The sequence below is a fragment of the Podarcis erhardii genome (assembly GCF_964252035.2).
Source record: "Podarcis erhardii genome assembly, chromosome: 5".
In the NCBI taxonomy this organism is placed as follows: domain Eukaryota; kingdom Metazoa; phylum Chordata; class Lepidosauria; order Squamata; family Lacertidae; genus Podarcis; species Podarcis erhardii.
The window spans coordinates 44,892,113-44,918,604 of NC_138509.1; the positions used below are offsets into that span (position 1 = coordinate 44,892,113).

General features: G+C 41.2%; 1 protein-coding gene across 5 annotated transcripts in view; it reads left to right on the forward strand.

The window, feature by feature from the left end:
• FAM53B (family with sequence similarity 53 member B) overlaps positions 1-26,492 on the forward strand; it is a 113,368-nt gene that overhangs the window by 38,480 nt on the left and 48,396 nt on the right. For all 5 annotated transcript variants that reach the window (XM_081863752.1, XM_081863751.1, XM_081863755.1 and 2 more), the window contains exon 5: positions 15,250-16,028. In XM_081863752.1, coding sequence (XP_081719878.1) covers positions 15,250-16,028 — 779 coding nt within the window. The remainder of the gene's footprint in view (positions 1-15,249; positions 16,029-26,492) is intronic.

The following is a 26,492-nucleotide window of genomic DNA, read 5'->3' on the forward strand; positions in this document are numbered from 1 at the left end:
GAAGCTTGTTTATGACTACTTTTCTATAAAACTTTTCCCGTTCAAGCTACACTGATATGGTCTTTATTTGCTAAAGTGTCCTGTTTCCAAGGGAACCTAATCTTACCTTGCTGACCATAGCATCCCCTGTGCAATTTTCTTTGCCAGTTCCAGTGAAAAAGAGCAAATCCCATTGGCATTATTTTTGTTTTGCTTTGTAATGTTCGTCATCTCTTCCAATGCCTTCTTCCTTGGCCCAGATTAACCAACCATTGTTGAAACTTGCCCAGATAGGTTCAGTGCTGACAACCACAATGAATTTCCAACTGCCAAGCTGTTTCTGATTAGATAGTTTTGTTCCTACTTGTCCAAAGGGTCAAGACAAATGCATCGTTACATATTTGGATTTGGATTAGAGCCAGTGGGAAGTCAAGAAATACACTGCCACATGGGACATCTGGGGACTGGAGAGAGAGACCACGGTTGGCTGGCTTTCTAGTCTCCTCAGTCTGAACAGGCAGTGTCAGCAGCGAGCCAGCAGTAAATCACACTATACAAGTTAGAGTTAACTCCTTATTAGCAAAAACATGTTCTGCACAGGAGTGTCAGGCCTAATGAGCACAGCAAGTCATCTCAGGTAGGTCTTGCCCCCAAGAAGCAGTTGCTGAGACTGAAGGTTTCCACCTCCCCACAGCTGCCAAAGTTCCCTCCTATCCAGGGTATTTTCCAAGCAATCAGAGACTGTGTCTGTGCATTGCCAATCTTTCCTCCGCCCTTTTCGTGTCCCTTCTGGTTCTGGGAGACAATGGAGGAGGCGAGCTTGTTGCAGCAGGAGGGGAAGGCACCATGACTCTTTACCAACTTGACTCATCTCTGCCTCTTGGCCTCTCTCCTCCCACCCTCCTGCTTCAGCTTCTGGGCGTCTTTCTGCCACTGTCCTTCCCAGCTCACTAAGCCTTGTGACCACCTCAGCTTCCAACACCTCCTCTTTCGAGTCTTCTCCCTCTGATCACTCATCATTGTCCCACTACCACTCCCCAGGTTTTGAGCCTTCTTCCCTTGGGGGTTCCCCAGCTGGTTCCTCCCACCATTCATCTGTGCCCAACCAGTCTAATAGAGGCAGGATGTTGCGAGAACTAATTGTCTGTTTGGATTTCAGCAGAGACTGGGTGGGGGAGAGATATAGATAAAGCTGGCATATCCATAGAAGATGCAACAATGACCTTGAGAAGCTGTTGTGCAAGTCTAGCATTGGAATGATAACAGGATAAGTTCTGTGACAGGCCATCTTTGCCCAGAGCATGGACTGAAGCAAATGGAAAAGGGTGGCTTATATCTACTGCTTTATAAGTCATGGGAAAACTTTACTTTTGGCCCTGCCAGTTATGTCAACTTGCTTTAAAGAGAAGGCTAGTGAAACCAGACACTTTTGTAGAACCTCTTTAGCACTATTCAGCACAAAGCCTGAGGAGGGATTTTGAGTGTGGTCGACCAAACACGCTTAGAATTCTTCTTTAGACATACAAGATGAATACACGAAAAACTGAAGTGGAACTGTATGGATGTTGGGTGTGGGTTCGTATATCCATTTTAAGCCCACATGCATTCGCCCCACATATAAATAAGACTTTGGTCTCAAGTGTGCTGATGCCATATCTTCCTATATTCCTATTATGTTCTCACGTTCCCTATTAAAAAAAACATTGATAAATCTATGAAAACTTCACACATTTGAGTTTGATTGAAATATTTGAGATTTTTTTGGCCATTTTTTTGAATTAAAAAAAATAATATGCTTTGGGCTTTCCTCTTTCTGCAGCTATTTTAGTTGCTTTTGGGCTTTATAACCCTAACCAAGTTATTGGCGTTCATTTAATATTGTGTTTCTATTAGAGTACTATCATTAGCTTTCTTAGGCTTCCAGTTTGTCTGAAAAGGGGCTGTTTCCCCTTTCAGGCTTTGTTTTATTTCAATCCTTCTGTCACTTTCACACTAGCATTGCTTGATGACAATTACTGAAGCGTGTCCCTTAAAAAAAGTGGTGGAAACAACTTTTATCAGCTTTATTTGGAGAAAATGTGTGTGTATATTTCCTAGTAGCATTCACTGGCAATCTCTCTCTCTCTCTCTCTCTCTCTCTCTCTCTCTCTCTCTCACACACACACACACACTCTTATTTATCATAACACAGTTATATTTGGAGAAAAAGTATTTGTATACATATTGCTCATTTGCATTAATTTGCTGTCTCTCCATCATCACAACACTGTGCCAAGGAAAGGTTTTGCTAAGGAGAAAACCAGTTTTGTAGGGGAAAACAATAAAAAAACTAATTCCTGCTTAATCATATGCATTTTTACTCCGTTGTATGTGCTGCTAAGCTCAATGGAGCTTGCTCTCAAGTAAATAGGCAGTTTCCTGGTTAACTATTGTTAATGCAGATATCTGAAAAGGCCTCAGATACCACTTGATACACTATTAAAAAACATCAGTCTTCATCAAATATTTGTCAAGTCACAGTGCCCTAGATCATTCCCCCCCCCCTTTTCTTAAAGGGCAAGAATCCTCTGAGTTTAAAAAATGTTGAAATTGGTATAATTACCGCCAAGAGAAGAGTGTAAAAGAATACTGTTCGTGATTTTTGTTTTGCAGGAAAAAGCATAGAAGATGAAAAGCGTATTGCTATAAATTCAGCCTTGAGCAAGAACAATTTTGTATGCCTTGCTTGAGTAGCCCTTGAATCATGTGCAAATAAATCGTTGCTGTTATGGAACAGAATATTTCTTTTATCCACCCAGACAGCCAATATTATATTTCTCCAGTCAAAAGGGATACAAATGTAGTGGGTGGGAGGGTCACAAAGAGAAGCTGGTTCAACATAATGTTTAGGCAGTAAAACTATGGGTTTTTTGCTTTTAAAAAATATGTTCTGTAGCCAAAGGAGGAATTGAAGCAAATATTTAATGCAATGCTGCACCCTAATTCCTCTCTTAGAGATTAAAAGGAAAATATTGGCTGCTGTTCTCAAGCTGCCTTTCCCAGAGTTGGTCCATTCATGTCAGTAGTGGAATTTGGCTAGCTTTAGGATTTTGTATTGCGAATGTTCAGTATTAATAGTGGTAAAAAAAGGCCTTCCTTCACGAATTTATTCTGTTGTTTTACTAAAGGAGCATTGGTAACTTGGGGGCAACTTGATGCTCAGAGTTATGATGCACAATTCTTAAGGAAGAGTCCCTATAAAGGCAGCATCTATTTCTGAGGTTTGACAGCTAGGTGGGAGAGTTTGCTGAACTCAAAATGCAAAAGCCACATGCCCAAGACAAAGATATACAGTGGTACCTTGGGTTACAGATGCTTCAGGTTACAGACGCTTCAGGTTACAGACTCCGCTAACCCAGAAATAGTACCTTGGGTTAAGAACTTTGCTTCAAGATGAGAACACAAATCGTGCTCCGGCGGCGAAGCGGCAGTGGGAGGCCCCATTAGCTAAACTGGTACCTCAGGTTAAGAACAGTTTCAGGTTAAGAATGGACCTCCAGAACGAATTAAGTTCTTAACCCGAGGTACCACTGTAATAATCTTTAACTTCAATTAGAACTGGGCCAAAACAGAAGCCCGTCTTCTGTGGTATCTGCTACTTTTCTCATAGACAATGTAACTGGTAATGTTCATTGATCTCCTCTCAGTTCTGCCTCAAATACACTAGATCTACAGTCGACATGGCCAAAGGGATTTTGATGTCTGGCTGAGATGCTAAATCCAAGCAATGCCTCTAGCTGTGATGGTAAAAATAAAACACAAAGCCAAATATTTGACAATTTTCTGCTGTAATGGCAGAATTTGGATGCATCTCCCACTTCTTATAGGTCAGACACGTGCTTTATTAGGAAACCAGTAGAATTGGCAGGCACTGTTTCAACAAACATGCAACAGTTTATGGATCAAAATATAAAATTGTTATAGAGCCAGTTCGAGGGAAGTTTCATTCACTCCTCATTTTCAGCGTGTGTGTCTAGTGACAGCTGATGGGGAGCACAGACACAGCTTTTAGCTCTTCATGTTACAATTTATTTTTCTGGGTTATACCTTGAACCCTTTACAATATGGAAATATAAGCATTTGATCTTTCTTGGCTCCTTCTTTATTAAACGAAGCAGTAAGAGCAGTTCAGCAATGGAACCAATTTCCTAGAGTTGGTGTTCTGTCCCTTGCTGTGGTCTTCAAGCAGAAGGCAGACAACCATATCTTGGGATTCTCTATATTTCCTGCATTGAGCAGTGGGACTGCAAACCCACTTCCAACTCTTATTTTTTTTAATGCAGCCAGCAACCACAGTAGTTTAGCATTTTCTTAAGCAAGAGCTAAAGGTAAAAATGGTTGCTCCCAACCTTTTTGTTAATTGAAAACCCTATTTAATTTGGAATTAGTCATTGAGAATTTCACTTCAACAGCTTTGCCTCAGGTTTGGTGGGCATGATTCAATAAACATCAGTAACTGGGCAAAATATTTGCTTACTACTTAAAGCTATTTGAACTACCTTTAATGAGATTGTTTTAAGGCACACACATAATTTTGCTGGCATTATTTCCTCCCACTTTTTTGCCTTTGTGAAAAGGAACTTTCTGTCTTGTACTGATTTTTAAAAGCTTTATAAAACAGAGAGGAGAGGGAGATGAAAAATAATGCTGGATGCAAAATTCAGAAATATAATAAAAGGAAATCTACACTGATTTGATTTTGGCATCATTGTTTTAGAATATAAATAGCATCATTTGTTACGAGAGCTACGTGACTTGTGCTGGAGCTATCTTAATAGATAGTTAGGAATAAGGACATTTTGCTGCACTCTTCCTTCCAAAATGGATCATCTAATTTTCCACTTGGGAGGTGCTAAGTACAAAAGTAGCAATGGGAGGTGGATAGTGTGCTGGAATGCTGGAGAGGAATCCGTGTCCTTTGTTGTACTGCTGGTTTTGCTCCAACCAGGGGTGGCGGGCTCTACTATATCATTTGCACCACCTGCCGCACCAGCCTCTGGGGGACCTGCGGCCTTTCAGATGTGCCTCTCCAGTATAAGATGGTGCTCCAACTCCCATCAGTCACAGACAGCATGGCCATTAGTTGGGGATGATGGGAGTTGTAGTCTGGGCCCAAACTCAGCATGTTACTGTTGCTGTATAAAGCCCTGAACCACTTTGGGACAGTTTACTTGAAGGATTGCCTCAGCCCATATGCAGCCATTTGACCATTTGGATCTGTGGAACTGGCACTTCTTCAAGTTCCACAAAATGTGTGTTCTGCACTTGCAAGACATCGGTCCTTTAGTGTGGCAGCACCTATATTTCAGAAGTTCCTGCCCACTAATATTAGGCAGATGGCCCCACTGTCTTGTTTTTCTCTCCTGCTAATCCCCTTTTTTTCTTTCAGCAAGCCTACTGAGACACGGAACCTTAGCATGCAATTTTGACAAGTGTTTTAGAATTACTGATTCTATTTTCTGTTATATATATATATCTATGCAGCTAGTTTTGAACGCTTGTTTCTTAGTGGCATTTTAAATGAATATTTTATGCTGTCCATTGTAAGCAGCTCGGAGGTCTTTTGTCAAACTTTCATTTATTGTAATTGGACATTGGTTAAATAAAATATAACTAAATAGGGCAGCAACGTACCAAGGGCCACAGGTGTGCCTCCTGTGATCTATAACACCAGCAACAGATGGTGAGGGAAGGGGCTTCCTTCCTGTTATGCCTAAGTGGGTTGTGGGATGCTTCTCTCTTCTGGCATTTCTGTGGGGAAGTGGGGCATAAATGTTTGCTGGTTTGTTTGCAAGAGAACAGTGGGGCTTGGTGATAAATGTTCCACGTCCTCACACCAGCTTAGGTGTAGGGGAATTCCTGTTAAATGTGACCACTGTGGTCGTCTCTGAGGCAACCTTTCTGAGGTGAAGTGGGCTGTGGTGCTCTTAGGAAACGAAGTGTGAGATGGAGGCTACAGTTATGAGTCCACACCTTACATAAATCCCTATAAGAGTTCTGAAGAAACAAAAGGGAACTCTGAGGCTCCCGAATCAGGATTTCAAGCTCTTCAATCTGTCAACGTTGTTTCCAGACTTGTATGCCTCACCTCTTCCTGTTGCCAAGTGTCCGCATAAAACAGATTGTCTAAATGACTAATTGCTATGTACGTATAACAGGAAATAATTTGAGTGAAGCTCTTATTCCATTCCTGTTGACTACACTTTGCTCTTTCGGCTAATTAATCTATAGAAAGAAGTTAACCCCCTACCCCATTTTGCATCAACTCTCCCTGAATATTCTGTGTGATAGGGGACCCTTGCATTTTGCATTGGCTGGTAAGCTAGCTCTGATGTGAAATCTTAATGTGTCATCTGCAGGACTGAATCGGGGATGCTTGCCTGTTTTTTTGACAGAAGCAGACGTGTATGAGTGTGGGAGTAGCCACACCCTGACTCTGCCGTCTCTAGTCTCTCCTCAGCCCTTTCTTAATCTTGATGTTTGTTCAAGTGGTGCCAAGTACAGGTTATCCAGTCTCCTCAGGGAATAGCTGCGGAGGTCTGATGAGCAAAGCAGATTTTCAGATGAGTGATTCCTTATCGGGCAGAGGTGCCAGTTTCTGGCCTTGATCTTTCTTAGGCCTGTTGTCTTTTTTCATACACAAACACACACGAAAAGCACTTGAAGGCACTTTCTTTGTCCCAGGTATGCATAGTGAAGTTGCACACTCATTTTGGATATAGAAAAGGGCATTTTCCTATCATTCCAAAATCAGCTAAATAATGCCACAAAGCGTCAGTTCAAAGCAAATGTTTTCCAGGATGTGATCTGGCCATGCTGGGGCATGTTTGGAAAACACCACCGCAAAGAATTACAGGAAATGTCACCTCTGTCCAGAATGATTTTGGACTCTGTTTCTTAGGGAACAGGGAAAAATAACTTCGGTACCTTTTGTGTTACCAAGGACAACTTGGCAACCAAGCGTATTCCACATTTACCAAGTGCCATGACTGGTAGGTCCAGGCCAATTTAACCATATACTTTTTTCAGTTTTACATCAGTGAAGGAAGGTTTAGCACCTGTATTTCTAAAGACCATGTGTGTGTTGGAGCAGGAGATAGAGTGGGGAGAAGACTCAAACCATCTTGCTTTTATGGGAACTTTGTGCAAAAGGATTTCAGGCACACAGTAATGTTGCTGGTTCCTCCCTCTTGTTTTGGCTCCATTTCTTCAGCACGGTGGCACTGAGTTCATTTTTAGATGAAGCAATGCCATACCATCTAAAACAAATAAGTGGATTGTTGGGAGGAGAGGAATGCATGGACTTATTTCCTTAAGAAAAAAAAACCCTTTTAATTTTGGGAAAAGGCTTTTTTAGCTTTTAAGATTAAGAAACAAAGAAGGCTTTGGGGAAAATATTAACCTGTTCATCTTGGAGCAAAATGTTGGGTCCAGTATGCATGTGTGTAAGCCACAGACCTTGCTGTGATGTTTTATTCTGATGAAGCACACTTTGTGCTGTCATTTCATTTTTTTTCCAACCTAGATGCTTTATCTTTGAAAATCTTTGTGTGTATGTGTTGGGTGCAGCAGGAAAGCACGAGTGGTTTCTGTGTCATCACTGCCAGCTAATTACTGCCATTAAACTCATTCTACAATGAGAAGCCACATATTTCATAAATGGAGTGTGCAATGGAAAGTACAAACTGCTGGTTTCCTAACACTCTTGGCGTACCAGGCAAATAGTACACAAGGAAGTAAATTAAATGCAGGTGCAAGAGATCATGATAAAATATTGGCAAAGAAAACTCTGTATTGTGTGATCCAAACCATTTGTATGCCCAAACCCCACCCAGACTTCAAAATATCACAAAGCCTATAAAGATGCTGAGTTGCTGCAGTATGTTGTTTTATATATTTTATGTCACAGAAAAAGATCATAGACCTATTTGCCCTATTTATTTGACAACTTATGTTTTTATTATGCTCTAACAGTATTTGTTATAATTTAAATGTAATTATTTTCAAGTATAACTGGCATTGATAATGTTTGTTTTTATGTCTGTGCCCCTCCAGTGAGTGCAGGACTATAGCACCCATCATGTCTGACCACTGGCCATACTGGTTGAAGCTGATGAGAGCCAGAGTCCAATAATAATAATAATAATAATAATAATAATAATAATAATAATAATAATATTTTATTTATATCCCGCCCTCCCCAGCCAAAGCCGGGCTCAGGGAGGCTAACAACAATAAAATAAGACAACATTTTAAAATCATTTCATTAAAAAATTACTTCAAATCAAATTGATGGCAACCATTGGGTAGAGTTCTGTGAAGATTGCCAAAGGAGGGAGTCAGGCTGTGCCCTGACCACAGGCTTGGTGGAACAGCTCTGTCTTGCAGGCCCTGCGGAAAGCTATCAAGTCCCGCAATATGTGAAAGGTTACAGGTTCCCTACCTGTTATAGAACAATATCAACATAACACCTATTGAGCAAGCAGCATAGTGCATCTCCTTCATAACCAGCTTCTGAAATAGTTCTTTAGTCACAACAGAAAATTAAAATTCACAGCCACAAGTGGAAAACAACCTCTACCTGCAGTTGTTACTAATGGAATATCTGCCAATACCTATGTTTGGCTGGCTCCAACTCCCAAACTTTTCTGCAGGGGAAAGCTGCATTTACCGTACTTCAGTAGGCCTTGTGCCAGCTAAGGAATAGTAAGCAAGAATATTAAGGCCTGTCCCGTAAGCCATTGCCCTAGCTTTATATATGAAGTCTGATCCTATGCACGACACTTTCCTTTTTTCAAAACACCCTTCCATACTGTTCCATACCTTCCAACATCTTGAGTCGCAAAACCGGGATGCACATTTTCCCGCTCATGCTCCCAAGTGAGCCATGTAACCCACATGAGATCATGGAGCCCAAAAGGGGTGCTGTACTTGCATACGATAAAATAGGATTTCCTCCCCCCTCCCCAGCATTTTTTGGGGAAGAATCTATCAACCCCTGGAGCAGATTTGGGAAGTGAGGTCTGCTGAGAGAGAGAGCCCGAAACTTGTGTCCTTTATTTCCAAGTGGTGGAGTAGCTTTGGAAACTGGGAAGGAGAAAATGTGTCTCTCCCTCTCCCATCTCCTTGCTCCCTTCCTGAAACATCCTTGTGTAGTGCAAGACTGTGAGATTTTAAATCTCATGGTACTTATCCCCACAACCCTCACCCTTACTAGAACCTGTTAGAGGAGTTTGTACAAGCCAGATCCATCTTTCCCTTTCCTCTGAAGACTTGACTGATAGACTCGCACAACCAGCACAACTTCTGGTTTCCTTAGGTCCCTGTTACCTTTTTATTTTCGGTGGCTCCATTTTGCTTGCCAACTGCAACCACCCAGGTGAAAGCTCTGGTAACTGAAAACGGATGCTTCAAAATTTCCAGAGAGTTCACAGTCTATGAAACTGAGGCCTGGAAAAAATTAAGATGAGAAGTAATTGCAGAATTGTAATCAGCAGTAGTTCTGTACAAATAAAGTATGGACAATCCTTCCAGTTATCTCTGTATTAGAAAGTCTGCTGGTGCAAAACATCACCAGTTTATCAAGTGAACATCTTTTTAAAAAAATTTTTAGTTTAGTTCAATGAAATAAACATTTATGTGTATATAGGACATTATTTATATATCTTCAAATATAGTTTTAATTCCACTTTTCTAATTTCATATTGTATTAGTGAGTGCTGTCACTTCCTGATTTAAGGCACATTGCAGTACAGTAATAAAAAAAGAAAGCACACTTGGGTTAGCAGCGCAAGTGCTCAAAAAAGCAAGAACATTTTGTTTGCAATGGTGACACCAGTATTGTCTATCAGCATCAGAGTTTATAAAGTTCACACTAGCCAGTGTCTGCTTTAGCTGAATCATTGTTAGAAGTGTTCCAGTTTTCTTGCAGTAGTGGTCTAATTAATAAAACTAGGTCATCAGCTAGTGATCAGCTCTGTATTCTGCTCTATTTAGCCATTAATTCCAACCAAGGCCTGCCAGTTCTTGGTTCTCTATCTGTATATTTTCCTTCCAGATGTCTTCAAGGGCACATGAACTTTGTTTCTCATAGAAAGACCAACTTAGAATCCCCCAAAGGTGGCATTCCTTCTCAGTTTTCCTGTGGTGTAATGTTCTTGCTAAAGCACACACGTGATGAAAGTACAATATTCTGATATTTTCCCTGAAACAATTTTAAGGACACTACTGACATTTTTATATTGCCGTTTTTATCATGTGCAGCTATGGCTGGGTGAATAGTCTATTGCATCGTGTCACCTGATTTTGTTTTGTAAGAAAAGCATCCTTAGCCTGTGAGCCACTGGCTTTCCCTGAATAGACTATAGAACCACAACACTGATGACCTCTAAGGTGAACTGCTCAGGTTATTGTTGTTTTCTTGCCAATGCAGACTGAAAATGTATAGGCCGAAAAGCTAAACTGATACCAGTGGCAACAGTTGCCCATTAGACTTGCCAGGGCGGCTAGCAGGTCATGGAGGTGTGGTCAGTGGGGTCAATGGTGTGTGATCAAGCTGTCTAGAGTAGCCACTTTCATATTGTCCCCAAAGAGAATATACATCAACAAAAATTAAGATGAAAGACAACATCGGTTTGCATAGAATTGCATATGCTAATTTGTATGTCTAGATAAAAGCTTATAAATGAATACTATAATGGTTAAACCAACCACTGCATTTAAGAGAACACAGGCAAAGGGATAATTTATTTACTGAAGAATAGATGTACTGGTGCAACAAGGCTCAAGATGATATGCAACCATATGTATTGTTGGAAACAAGTTTAAAGAGTAAATATTGGTTTTTACATATAATACTTTATTTGCTTATTTATTTTTGCCTGCTTGAGAGCTTGTATGCTTGTTTATTAGTTTATGCTGCATCTTTACTTTTTTGTTTCGTTTTGCAAAGAAAATTGATAAAATGAAAATGAAAAATAAGAGTAGAAGTAGTGGGGAAGACTATGACCAGGTGATCTGTCTGTGTCCAGCTGCAAAGAGTCAATGGGCAACTTCAAGGCCTCGGCCTTCCCTTCTTATGGTTCTAAAGCTTTTGACTGTGCATGGAACAGGCAGCATTTTAAAGAGAGGACAGTCTTCTGTAAAGCAGGACACTTGGCCATCCTAATAGAGTTCCTCTGTGTAAGCTTCTGGCTGCATCACCGCTGCAGTAATTATGTCAGCATGGCTGTGTAATAAGGCAGATAATCCCTTTAAAGCAAGAAAACAAGTCAATTTTGGACATCATAAGGAAGCATCTAAATAGCAACAGCAAGTGCCAGCCAACACTGTACACAGGAAAATTGTGTCTGATGTAAAGGATAGTGGCAGTCAAGAACATTGGCAAAGACAGCTGGGAGGAGCATATGGAGATTGAGTGAGGAGGGGTTGTATTCAGATTTTGAGTGAAAAATCTCTAAATAGTAAAATGGAGACCTTGGGGGACAGTGGTATGATTTAGAAGATGCATCCCTCATAGGGCTTGTTCCCTGCCCTCATCCTAGATTACAGACGGAGGGCAGCAAGAATGATGAGGACTTTCACATCGTTTGCTGATAAGAGTAATCTCTTTTTCTTGGCACTTATATTGTCACCATTTATTGCTTCACAGACTACTCTCCTAATAAATATCCACAGTGTATGTGTGCTGGCTTGCACACACAAACACACTTATAGTTAGAATCACCTTATTAAAATATCCATCACCCCAGGCTCTGAATCCACCATGTACATATTCCCCCGCTGAAATAGCCCTTTCATTTATCCAAATTGTTAGGATGTTGAGTTTGAGCTGCCTTCAGTGGACAATTAAATTGACTTGGGTTTGACCGTAAGAACCAGCAACACTGGTTTCTAAAAACAGAAATGTTCTCAAAGTGAAATGATTTCAGTTTTTATTTATGGCTTGTGCTGAATAGGATGTTAAGCGGGCTTTCAAATATGGTTAAACCATATTTCATGCATAAGCAGTTTCAGTTCCAATCTTTTGATTTCCTTTGTCTCTTGAGAGAGAGAAAGAAGAAGCATCAGTCTCAGATAATAGCACAGAACCCATTGTTCTCCACCGCTTTTTCGTGGCTTGCTATTTAACAAAGCTAGTGTCAGGCGCATTTAAGTCGGCAAGCCTTGATAGCTGTCAACCACAGCAGATGCAGATGAGATTCTGAAATGAATAAGCTGCCTATGGTGAATTATTATGTAGTTACTATTTCAGTGTCATTTTGCCACTCACCTGAAACACTTACCGGGGGTGGGGAGGAAACCATATATTCATACGTTGTTCAGAACAAAAAACCCCCCACCCTATTCTAATAATTGTTCTGTTTTCTCTTTGCCATAACTGGATCAATGGATAAAACAGAAGTCAGAAGTTACAGAGCAAGGATCACTGTATGAGTATGTAGTCTTGTATTCACAAGTTACTTTGAATCCGGTGCATAATAGTAAAGGCAATATGTTTATGTCAAATATCTTTTCGTTTAACGGGAGAAGAGGATTTCTGCCCCCCCAAAAGGGAGAGGTTGCTGAGGCTTACAAACCAAAGCATGTACCTGGTTCAAAAGACACTTAGGTTTCTTCTGCTAAGCCCATTGGGCCATCCTTGGTTTTTTTTTATTTTATGGAAAGAGGATCTAGTGATGGAGCTGACAGCACAATCCTATACCCATGGACTGTTTACCCTAATCACCTCTGTCTTAGTCAAAATTGCCACCAGAAATTGTTTGTGTGAAAGGTAAAGCACATACTCGTACACCCCTCAGTGCCTCCAGATATTCAAAATATTCATATTTATTTATTTAATATTTTTAATATCAAATAATAGAATTGTAGAGTTGGAAGGTACCCCTGAGCATAATCTAGTCCACCCTCCCTGCAATGCAAGAATCTCTACTAGGTCATACATGACAGGTGGCCATCCAACCTCTGCTTAGAAACCTCCAAGTCAGATTGGTTGTTTGCCAGACCATCCTATGTCAGGGGACCAGACGTTAGGAGAGGAACCTCCACATACAGCAGTTTAGCACAGCTGTAATAAGGGACGTGGGTGGCGCTGTGGGTTAAACCACAGAGCCTAGGGCTTGCCGATCAGAAGGTTGGCAGTTCGAATCCCCATGACGGGGTGAGCTCCTGTTGCTCAGTCCCTGCTCCTGCCCACCTAGCAGTTCGAAAGAACATCAAAGTGCAAGTAGATAAATAGGTACCGCTCCGGCGGGAAGGTAAACGGCATTTCTGTGTGCTGCTCTGGTTCGCCAAAAGCGGCTTAGTCATGCTGGCCACATGACCCGGAAGCTGTACGCCGGCTCCCTTGGCCAATAAAGCGAGATGAGCGCCGCAACCCCAGAGTCGCATGACTGGACCTAATGGTCAGGGGTCCCTTTACCTTTTAATAAGGTTTTTCTTCTGCTAGATCCTGAAAGATCTGCATTGTGCTTCCGTTATATTTTAGGACCAAGTTGCCTCATGCCCTTTTGTAAGATATAGTCTCTAAGTGTGTGGAGTTAGCAATATGGTCTCTTGGCTACTTTGCTTTACTCCAGCCTTCCCCAGCCTTGGGTCTCTGGAAGCCCAAGCTGACTGGGGATGATGGTGGGGAAGTTAAACAGAATTCATATGGTAGAGTGGTCAGCAGGTAACTTTGCAGAGGGGGAAAGGAGTAAAAGAAATTGAGTGCTGCTTGATTTGCCTCTTTTAAAAGATTTATAGTTGCTCATGCAAAAATAAAGTTGAAAGAGACAGGTATCCTGTATCCTTTTGTATGGACTCACCAAAGCTTTTTGTGTTGTAAAACGTGATGTCTGAACCCTGAGGGTCATGGCAGCGTGCCAGTAAAATTAGCTTCTATTTCTGTTTCTTTTGTCTGGTGACCTGACCTGAGAATGCTCTGCTGGCTGCAGTGAATATGGTGGGAAAATAAGTGACATCTAAACATAGCTGTAATTGCTAAATGTGTATTTCTTGCTTTGCATTGTGATCATTAGAGTGAGGGGGAAACAGAACTGATAGCTGCATCCAAATCCAGATCTCAGCATTTTGATGGATGGGTAGCGTGGGCACCCGTCTGTAAATGCTAGTTGAAGAAGACAACAAGGGGTGGGCATGCAGTTCAGGACATCCATCTGTGTGGGGTCTTAAATATGAAACTTTTGACTTTAAACATTATTATATTGCTGGAACCATTTTATTATTTTAGTCATTGTTGGTGGAGCTGTATTACCCTAGCGGCTTATTATAATGAATAGCCTGTTTGTTTTTCCAGATTTAGCTCTACTGGTCTTCATCATTTTGGGCATAATCACATTAAAATTTTACAGTGATCGTTACATATTCAATACATGTTTCTGTTTACAAATCCAAGTTATAAAATTATGACTACCTTTGTGATAGATGGTCTTGCTTGCTTTCTTCCTTGCAAATAAGTTTATCCATACACACACACCTAATAACTAGCATATGTTGATCTCCGACCTAAGTGTTTTGGACTTGCAGTGCCCTTTCAGTTTAAAAAAACAACTCAGTTCTTCCTCATTGTTGCCATTGAGTCCAGTGTGTATTCAAAATGACTTAACTGCTTGTCCTTTTATTCATGTTTGCATGGAAACAAAATATAATTGTGTTTGTTTCCTATGAGGAAATAGAACAAAATGCAGCACCAAAATGCTGCTAGATAACTCAGCGGCCAGCCTAGATCGTCAAACTGCTGCAGACCTGCTCAAAGAGCAGCAGCTGTGCCTGGATGAAAGTGGGTCTTATTGAAAAGATGGCATTCTTAGCCATGGAGAACATTATGTCTGTGCTGCTACTGTTCATCACAGAACAAAGATCTGACATCAATTTATATAGGCTGAGCAACTTCAATGTTTAATACTGTGCCTGTCTTGATTTTTGACCCTCTTTAAACTCTTGCATTCACATTAAACCTTTATGTTTAAGGTTTTTTAAAAAACACACTGCCGCTTGTTTTTCAATATTTTCTGCTGCTGCTGTTCCTTAGATAACTAGCTTCTTTGTCCCTCCATCCTTAATCAATTAGTACTTGTCAAGCCAAATTCTAACAATTAACTAGTTTATAGCGAAGCATCCCATGAGATATATTGTTGGTTTTCTTGTTGTGTTTTTTTAAAAATATGGCAGGTGAACCATATTGCTAATTGGTGCTAATGAATGTATATCATTTTATCATTTCCAAATTAGAAAATGACAGATGGAGAGATCTCAGTAGGAAATGTCCCCTTCAGATCGATCAGCCAAGCACCAGCATTTGGGACTGCCTGCCTGACAAAAGTGAAGAAAACGCCATATGGCAGAGAGAGGCAGCTAGCACATGCGCAGTGACCAACTTGATCAAAGACCTCAGCCTCAGTGACCGCAATGGCAATCCCTCTGCACCTCCCAGCAAACGCCAGTGTAGGTCGCTCTCTTTTTCTGATGAGATGTCTAGCTGTAGGGCTTCGTGGAGGCCTATAGGATCAAAGGTCTGGACTCCTGTAGAAAAGAGACGGTGTTACAGTGGCGGAAGTGTCCAGCGCTATTCCAATGGATTCACCACCATGCAGAGAAGTTCAAGCTTTAGCCTTCCTTCCAGGTCAAACACTCTTTCCTCATCCTACGACCAGTCTGCATTTAGCAACAGATTAGGATGTCAGCCATGCCAAGGAATGAGAAGGTCAGCCACTTACGGGCAGGCGAGTGATATCTGGGGCAGCGACCACGGCTCTGTAGAAGGTGGCAGGGTTGACATCCAGCGGTCTCTCTCCTGCTCCCATGATCAGATTTCTTTTTCGGAATATTGCCTGCCCTCAGCCAGCAGCACACCTGCCTCAACCCCAGAGCTGACAAGGCGCTCCAATGGGCTTTCCCGAAGCCGGTCCCAGCCATGTGTCCTTAATGACAAGAAAGTTGGAATTAAACGACGGCGGCCTGAAGAAGTAAAGGAACAAAGACCTTCACTGGATCTTGCCAAGATGACCCAGGTAAGAGTTAATTATATCGTATGGTTAGGCCAAACATTTACAAAACACATAAAGTATGTATTTACATTATAGACAGTGTGCAACACACTGATGTGGTAATACTGTGTAATTAACTAAAGCGGGAAGCTGGTTGAATTCCGCCCCTCCCCCAAAAAAACCTGGTTCAATTGTGTGTTTTGTTTTGCTTGCTTGGAGTAGAGGTAATTGTTTCTGGCCTTTCCTTTTATTAGTAGGAGACTGATTGTTTTTCTAATGGATTTGATATTTAGGATCATAACCACTAGCCCTCCATGCCCTAATATGAAAGGTTTCTCTTCTGAAAATTTATTTATATTCATAATTGTAACTCACTGGTCTTCAACTGGTGGATCATGGCTTGATCCAAAGGGGGCAGGGCAGGTCACAACAGGATCATGACCACCATGCACTTATATGGCAAAATATTAAGAAATGGATCCCCAAATACAAGTCTGGGTTAAAAGTGAGCTCTGGGTCTGAAAAAGTTGACAGCTGTTGCATAACTTAGTCACTTTATATAGCTTAGCCTCAGTTGAATGAAATGGTGTTTCCTATAGATAGGCAGCATAAGTTTCAGCAAGCAATGGTTTGGTTTTTAATGAAAACAAACTTATTGTAATAAATTGCAGAAGAGGTGCTTTCAAGCACATGCTGTGGGAAGCCAAGGAAAACCTCAATGGTACTTAGTGTTTGTTTTATTTCTGGATGAATTCTCAAAACTGGGGACTTTGCTCTCTATGAGTGTTGACTTCAAGCAGTCTTGTCTTCTGTAATTTTCCACTTCTTTATTACGTTTCATTTTCAGTTGCGAAACAAAAGTCAAAAATTTCCCCTTTAGTCAGGAATCCAAAGTGTGAGCAGACAAGAGATCTGAAGTGCACATCAGGGAGGATGTTGCTCCCATAAATTCTTAACTTTCGGAATCCATTTGTGAGATAAGTGGCCTTTAAAATTGAGTGGTACATAACTAAGCTACAAGAACCCTTCGAAGAACAGGACTCCAAACCAGCTTCATCTTATTACTTAATAATCAAGGGTTTTCTTTTAATGATTCAGCATTTCTTTTGTCTGTAATTTATAGGCATACACTTGTTGATAAAATAAAGATACCCTTGTGTAGAACAGAGATAAAGTAGGGTTTATAGATCTGATAGCTTCCCCCACCCTCCAGCAGCAGTGCATTAACTCTGCTTTATTGGCATAATTCCTGTTTTACTTTATTGATTTCTACAAGCCAAAAAAAAAGCTCCCCCCATCGTTCACTTTTCACTACCTGTACTACTCTCAACATTGTTGTATGCACTTAAAACAGCTGTTGCACCGCCATGAAAATACGATCCTTTCCCATTGTTTGTATTGCTTTGGATTACAGTGACACTTCCTTAAAAAATGGTGCCAGATCATCCATTTTAATTCTATGCTGCCTTTCCATAGTCAATATGGCTCAAGATGAAATGTGCTGCATGTGCTGTTTTTGTTAGCTATTTTTGTTAACAGTGACTCTCCCAGGCAGGTACAGCTGATTAGAAAGCTGCAGTTGTCCTCTATTTCCCCTTATCCAACACAATGACTTTTGACAGTGGAAACTCAGACCGTGATGCTTTGCAATACTTTTATGACTCTATGGGTGATTGAATAAGTTCGTTTTCTTTTGTGTTTATGGGAATGCTTTTTCCTTCTCTAGAGAAGTTTGAAAGATAAAAATGGTAAGAAAATAACATGCCTGGGTGATTTCAGGGGGGAAATATACTACATTATACTGCTTGCAAGTCCCCCTTTGAAAATGTGTGTCAGTGAAATTTAATATGCTAAGCTGCTTTATTAGCTAATAAACTGGATAGGTAGTAAAAACAACCTTATTATTTTTTACGAGTCCCAAGTTGAAATCACACAGCTAGCATCACTGAAGGCCTTTTCATTTTCTTGTACTTGTGGAAACAGTTTAAATTATATAGTCATTCATGTTTGTACCCAGGTATATATAGGTTGTTTCATTTGCTCCAAGCTGGTATCCAAGGAAGTGGTAGAGGGCTGGAAGCAGGAGGTGTAAAAGGGACCTCTGAATGAAACAAATCTATGTGGTTGGCTTAGTTTTTCATCTGCAGGGCTCCAGGTACACCAGGCATACATTAAAGCAGTACATTGGAGGCTTATAATTGCTGTAGCATTGTAAGCAGCTCTGGAATAGAGTTAAGTGTCCATGATTCTGCAAACATGTGTCCTCTTAAAATCGTGATAGGAAAATTTGTGGCAGAAATTTATGTGTTTACCAGGAAAAGTGATGGCAAGAGAGCAGTAAAATGGAACTAGTGTCACCTTTACCACCATGTAGATTACCATGGTTATGAGTTGGATCCTGACAAAGGGTACTTTTGGATGGGTGTTTATTGTGGGGTCAATGCTGCTCATGGACTGCTCAGCACCACACAAAGGGTAAATTTAGTATGGATTTGCCCTTTCAACATAAAATCCATTTTTTAAAAAAGTTTCATGCCAGTGACCTGTTTATGATAGCTGATTGACCCATCTGCAGTATTCACTCCCAGTATGGAAGCACCCAAAGTTAGTTGAACTTGGGCATCAGTAGAATATGACTCAAGTCGCATCACTGAGTGGAGGCTGGTCCATTCATGAGGCACTGCCCCATCAACCTTCATCTGCCCTTAGTGTGTCCTCACCTGCTTGCCTTCTTACTTCCAGTAAGTACTGGAGGTGGCACTGCTTGTAGCAATTTCGTTTTCCTTACTGTTAAGAGCTGCTGTTGCAGAACTCAGCAGCAGGAGGAAGAGGGGACAGAATTAGATTTGGCTTGCTACTTGCCATTGGCTCTGGCTGCACTTCCCCTTCCTTCTAGCCTACTAGTCTAAATGGGGACCAGCCACCACTACCCTTGATTTCACTGGGCAGCTAAGCCCAACATGCGTATTCTGGATCCAACCCAAATGGGTTCAGTCTGTGCTCAGTTCTGTAGTAGTTCTGCACCACTGAATGGAGGTGGCACAGCAGCATTGCTTTGTGGATTTTTCATATTTCATTACTGCCGGGGGGGGGGGACTGCATCCAGTTCACGGGCTGTATCCTCACCTCCCCAAACCCCTTCTGTCACCTGATGTGACCCATTTTCCTGTGCCTTTGCCATTTGAAATCAAGAACAGATTTTGGCAGAGAGCCACATCTTTACGTCCCATACCCATATATGACATCAGGTGTAGGGCAAATGGGCTTGGCCAAATCAGCCTAGCTGGCCAAATGGCGGTGCCTGGCTTGCCTGATTAGGCTGAGTGTTCTCCATCACTGCTTTTTTGAATTGATTCATATGAGTTATGATGCACAAGTGTTGGTATGGATTGCTCTGTCTTGGCCTTAAATACAACAGCAAGTTGACATTAAATTTTACTGTTTTGCTTTGCCAACCTTCATATGCACAATATAATTCAGCAGCTGTGTGCCAGTTCACACATCATACTTTTAATGAGGGCCAAGATGCTGGAATCTTGGAACCCAAGTTTGGGGCAAGTGGCAGAACCTCAGCAGAGATTAACATCACAAAACACGCTGCAAACAAAAGTGTGGAAAAACCTTTAAAATGTGCCCTTCCAGTGAGTCCCCAAAATGTTCGCTTTTGAAAGCTCTTTCCAAGCTATCCCACTTGCCTGGCATAGAGATAGACCACATGTTTGGTAAGGCATAAAATGGTTTGCTTACAAAACTCTTCAAAGTTCAGATTCATGTGCTTTTCCATACAGCAGTAAGAAAAGATGCACAGGCAGTCAAAACGTTGCTTAGTTACAAAAGGTAAAAGTTTTGGAGTAGAAAAAAACTTTAGTTTCAGACTCAATTCTGATCTGAAACAAACAAGTTGGTTAAAGCCATGTGGCTGGAGTGGCCAGCTCAGAGCTCCTTGAACATACTGAAAAACATACTTGGAGAGAGAGAGAGAGAGAGATTATAAAGGCTTCCTGATCTATTTCCTCTCAGGTGGGAAGTGATAACATAGGCTAAGCCTGGCAGGACAGCTTACTCTATGGTTTAACATCTTCATGCACCAGTTAGATACAAACATATATGAGGCTGGGACCCTACACAAAGTAGGTAAGATGTAGGAGGGGTATATGAGCAGCCTTTTGATATGTGCTGTGTTTACTGAAATCCTGTCTGTAGGGGACTGTGAACTTGAACGGAGCAGTGTGTGTGTGTGTGTGTGTGTCCGTGTGTGTCCGTGTGTGTCCCTTTTCCTAGAGGCCAATTGTTCTTATCAAATTGTAAGAGAAAATATTTGAAGGGCCTCCTATCTTCTGCCATGCAGGCAGAAAGCAGCTTGGAAGGGAAGAGATTTTGATTAGAAAAACAACCTGTAGGGAAAGAGTTAAGCATTCCCTGCACCATTCCAGTCAAACCCACAGGCTCCTACAGCTCCATTGAAGCAAAAAACCAAAATGTCAGTAGACATCCCATGCATCTCCCACCTCTTTGGACCTGAGTAACCCCATGTAGGCTAACTTCCTCTGCCTGAGATGCTGAAGAAAAGAGAAACACACTCCTGTTTGGAAGATAATTTGTGCAATTACCGTACTTTTAAGTTGCAGTCTTTCTTGTAATTATAGTATTGTGCTTTAAGCTAAAAGCCCTTGCTTTATGCATCTAGATATTCCCCAAATTACTTCTTCTTCCCCTATTAATTTTAGTGCTTTGCTGATCTGAATCCAAAATACTTAGATATTCCCACATTTTTCCTGGCAATTGTCAGGCAAGAAGAACAGAGCTCAGCCCCATGCTAACAATTGGGTACATAAAACAGCCATATTATAAGTACTGTTTTCACACTCTAAACATACTTGGCGTTTGAATGTGCCCCCAAGCAGTGATGGTGCACTATATCTGACAGTGACGAAGAACAGCACAATATGTTCCTCTGTACAGCAAGGTTCCTGCTGTGCAAGACAATACAAAATCTTTTCTACTGCATCTTTGTAAGTGAACAGCCCCTCTTGTGTGGGTCCTTGTGTGATCTAACCATCTGCATGGAGGAACTAAATAAATTAGTCCCAAATGGTGGATCAGAGTCCTAAAAAGCCCAACATGATGGAATACTACAAGGAGGCTTTCAGGCAAAACAGATTTCTGAGTCATTGTAATTATGATCAGGCTTTTTCATTAGATGAAGCTGCTTTTAATGAAATGTGAAGAATCAGTCACCTTCTTCTAATTTGTACTAAAAGCTATTTTGATCATGGTTTTTCCATGCAGTGCCTTCCCTTAAATCCACCTTAGGGAGGACCAGGGGACATTTTTCATCCAAGGATGGGCGAAAACCAATTAGGATTTAAAAGACAAAACAAAAAAACCCCAACCAACCAAACAACAACAACAACCCCCAAAACTGTGTTATGGTTGAGATGTGAATAGTTTGGAGAGAAGGGACTAGGAAACAGTTTTCCTTTTCACATACAGTGGTACCTCGGGCTACATACGCTTCAGGTTACAGACTCCGCTAACCCAGAAATAGTACCTCAGGTTAAGAACTTTGCTTCAGGATGAGAACAGAAATTGTGCTCCAGTGGTGTGGCGAAAGTGGGAGGCCCCATTAGCTAAAGTGGTGCTTCAGGTTAAGAACAGTTTCAGGTTAAGAACGGACCTCCGGAATGAATTAAGTACTTAACCCAAGGTACCACTGTATATGCTAAAGGTAAATGACTTCTGATTAATGTGTCTCACAGCAACATTATTCTTTCCGTACTGTGCAGTCATCGCCACAGAAAGTAGCAAATGCTGTAAGCTCAACTCAGATTGGAAAGCCAATGTGGTTTCCTGACAAATCAGGAAGTCCCCAGTTAAAATCTCACTTGACAGCCTTTTGGACAAGCCACAACCAAGGCAACCACCCCCCATCTGCAACATAGAGATGATAATAACGCTTACCATACAGGGGTGGTGCAAGGAGAACAAAAAAAAAAGGTAATGTGTGTGATTTTCTTTGAAATTCAGTGCTATGCAATTGCTAAGCTTTATTAAATGTAGGGAATCATAATTGTCGGGTTAGTGCATCCTCATGGTTGACTTAAACACTCAACTTTGGGAAGCTTCTCAAAAGAGTTAGCCTTCCTGTACTGTTATATGCTTCAGGCACCTTGGTCTCTCCAATAATGAAGGCTGTTTGGACTACTGGTTTGAGCCTATAAGGTCTGTTCTTATGCTTAGTTCAATGTGACTTTATTTGTAGCATACATCCCAAACAAGATCCATCCTGCCCTTTAATAGAGCAGTTCATCCTATAGCATAGTAATTTTTATTTTTCATGTCTGCATGGCTGCTGTGCAGAGCTGCATTATCACACAAGGACTTTAGAAACAAGTTTACATAATGAAAGATCACACACCATTGAACTGGGATTTTTACAAGCATTCTGGTAGCAGTACAATGAAGCCTTTTACAATTACTGGTGAAAAGTAGAATTTTGCCTAAGGCCGCGGACTAATTTAGGAGACTGGAGCTCTTGTTCTCAAGTCTTCCTTAGATTTTTCTCAATGGCCAGAGGCAAATTGCTCAGCGTCGTCCCACCCCCCCTTCCACCCCCACCCCCACCCCGGTCCTCAAAGGATTGCTGTGAGCCTGAGCCTATTGTTGTTTGTAAGGATCAGCAAGGTTACTAGAAAGTGCACTCTGTATAAAATAAAGCAAACAAATTATTACAGGAAATTCTTGATGGTGTTTTTGGTTGTTTTTTTAAAGGATCCCAGCATTTAAAGCAGGAGACACACAAGGAGCGACCACACTGTATGATAATGTGCATTCATTGTTGGATGCAGGTGCCTTTTGCGTGTGCTGAGTGCATGGCGTTGTCTCTGTACCACAGTCTAAAGTAGAATGGATGTAATCTGTGCCGAAAATGCACTTCTCAAGTGCTTGTTGTGTACTTGTGTACACAGAGTGCTTTCTCAGGTCACTTCCTTTTGGGGCAGACCTACTCATGTTGCAGGGCTGTGCCTCTCCCTTCACTATGTTTAACTTGTCTATGAATGAATTTGGTAAAATAGGAAGCAGTAAAGTAACTTAGCTGTCCGTCTCTTTCTCTCTCTATATATCCTCTGTTTATCAACACACCAGTTTCCAGCCCCTCTCTTTCAAAAGATTGTGAAAAACCTTTTCCCCGCTTTTAAAAAAAAGAAAGGTCTGTTGAAACTCTAATTGAGGGGAGAGGAATAGAGTACACACACTAGTTCTCACACTAGTTTGAAAACATGACCACCTGCGTGTACAGAAGACACAGATGATATTTTTTCCACAAGATTTATATACCACTTTATTGTAAAAGAACCTCAGTTGTTTAGAAAAAGAATAAAACAATAAAATTATTAGTCAAAAGTTTTAAAACAACTATTTAAAACGTTAAAAATAATATTTAAAAACTGTTGTTGGCCTCCGTCTGTCTTGAGAAACAGTGGAATGTACATCCAGGGATGAAGTCAAACCACTAGAGAATCACAGCACCTGCTGTGGTTGCAGAGGCTGGTGACTCGTAACTGTGCCTCCCATGTTGTTTGTGCTGCATTAGCAGCACCAAAGCGAAATCTCTGGGGCGCAAGCTGGTCCTGCAGTAGTGTCCACATGGATACTGAAACAGAGTGAACCTCTAAATGCAGTTACACACGTGCAAGATTTTCCTGCATATTGAGTAACTTGGCTAACCCTACTGAAATAGGTTTGGGTTCTAGCCATCGATGATGAGGGAGCTGAGATTTTTCTTTATTTCTTGTTTGTCGCTTAATACTGATATGTTTTGAAGTGAGTAGGAAGATCAGAAGGAGTAATAGTTACTGAGCAGAGGTATCTTTCTGTCCTCTTCTGTGCCTTTTAATCTGCCATGCTGCTGGCTGCCAGCGCTGTTATCTCTACCCTAATCTGTTTTTTCATAATGTCTTGGCCATTGCAAGTTCTGTAGGTTTGATCTCATGTTAACACAATAATGGATTTATCTTTGAAAATGCCAACAAGGTAATTCTGCTGATACTATCTGCAGTTTTGAGCAGTTTAATTGCAGATAATTTTTAATGGCTGACTCATAAGAGAGAAAATGAAGTTTTGTGGTAGAGGCAGATGAAAAGCTGTTCTCTGAGACAGAATTCCCACCACCAGCACCAGCAACTTGCTTACTTCCTTGTTTTCCCCCTAAAATTAATCACTTCCATTAAATTTTCTGAATTGTAGACACACAATGATTTCTCACACATCTTTACTCAGAAGTAAGTGTGCTTAGGTTTGCAGCCTTCATGCTGAGATGACTAATAGGCAAATACCCACAAGTGATATATAGGATTCATCCTCCAACTGAATTTACGGCCTGGGATTCTCGAAACACAGGACTGAGTCCTAGCTTTGACAGCAAGTTATTTCGGGAATGTTTTCAAGACGCCACCTTTACCCCCATGATAAACTGGTAAAAAAAGCACATTGTTCCAATGATGTAGCCCTAGACTAGATTACCTAGTCTAGGTCAGTGTTGTACTACAAATTCAAAATGGGTTTGACTTCCTCCTTTTTCTTCCTTAGAAGTCTTGAAAGATACATGTGGGTGTTGTAAAACCTTTCCAGCATCTTTAAATAAAAGCCCACAAGTCCAAGGGTTTCATGAATGCACTGATCTAGCAGGATGCTACAGCCCTTTCCCTGTTGTTCTGTAAATCCATGTGTACATAGCACATGAATACCTAGGATGGAAATATTTTGCTGATTATGAGAAGACTTCAGAAGTTAGGGCAAAAGTAGCACTGTGCAATGTAGAGTCATAATTACGGTAAAATAGCATTGGAACTCTTTCTCATGTGTTGCTCTTGCAGTGTGTTGCTGCTGCAGTCACTACTTAACTAACTCCATGTTGCATCATTAATGCCTTAATGTCTGATCAAGTAAATCCTTTCCAATTCAGCATTACCAGACTAGATAGAGTGCTGATGGGAAATGCCTATGATGTAATCTGAGCTACCCATGTGATCAGAATATTTATACTTTACCACCACAAATCTGCTTCCCTGGGGCTGGCAATGACTCCTATATTAAATGGGTAATCATGCCACAAAATGGACCTATAAAACCAGGTCTAATTTGAAGTTTCAGTGTACTTGGTAGAAACCTGAACCAGGACTTCAGAAGAACAAAATTTTTAAAACAAAGACAGATTTAGCAAGAATAAATGTCTTGATCTTTAAATCGCCTTTGTTGTTTTTATTAATTAACACGACTAATTAAACACCCCTTTGATTGTGAATTCATAGCAAGTTTTAGAGTGACTCTTCAACTGAATATAGTGAGCTTCTGTTGGAACTGCTTTATGTGTTACTTTTCCAAAATCAAATCTGGGATCTGCTCCCAGCTAGGAATTTGGGGCTACATCTATAATGTGCCTCCCCAGTGGCAGGTCTTGGCAGAGGTTTGTGTGGGGTATGTGTATAGTTTCAAGGAAGGTATACTAATTGTGCAGGACCTTTGAGTCATAGTTATTGTTTTGGCTGTTCTGTCTGCTGATTTTGCTAGACACTTTCATTTCATTTTTTCAATTTTTTTACATTAGCAGCAATCAGCATAGAACCTGACACAACTCTCATGTGGTTTGTGGTATCACACACAGTGGCAGAGCTTCATGCTCTGGCACTGGGGGGGGGATAGCAGGCGGGGGCGGGGCTGGTGCGCGTCCTGGGAGCGTGGCACGCCGCCTGTGGGGGTGTGGTGCCCAGCACGGGTAAAGGGGGCAGCCGCGATGGCACCCCACCGGGATCACACTGCCGGGGGTGGTGTGCTCCCCCCACACTCCTCTTCCTCCGCCAGTGGTCGCACATGCTGAATTAGCACACCTAAGACCAGTAGAACAAGGAGGGGAACATAGTATATGTTAAACATGTATGCTTATATGTTGTGTGGCACAAAACAGCTTCTGGAGAAGTTTTAAAGATATTTGTTTATTTAAAGACATTTGTTATACCATTTATTTTACAACTATCCAAAGCAGTTTACAACTTAAAAAACCCCCGCTACAACCAATAAAAGAATTAAAGCTATACAGCATTTATTTTTTAAAAAACTAAAGTAATGGATGGTGCTCGACTAATTGTTACTCAGAGTAGACCCATTGAAATTAATTAACATGGCTAGGTTAGGTACATTCATTTCTATAGGTCTACTTTGAGTAAAATGTAATTGAATACCACCCAGTATCCAAAGTCCTTATATCATGTGCCAGGCCAATATTGGGGAAGAGCTAAGTGCAGAAATAAGTCTTCAGCGTAGGCTGAAAACCGAATATGGCTGCTGCATGCCTAATTTCTGAGGGGAGGCTGCTCCACATGGCAGATGCCACCACTGTGGAAGTTCTCTTCCATTCACCAGTCTAGCTCTATTGTGCATACATATAACAACTGTTCTTCCTCCTCTCTTCAGAAGACTGATATGGCTTGC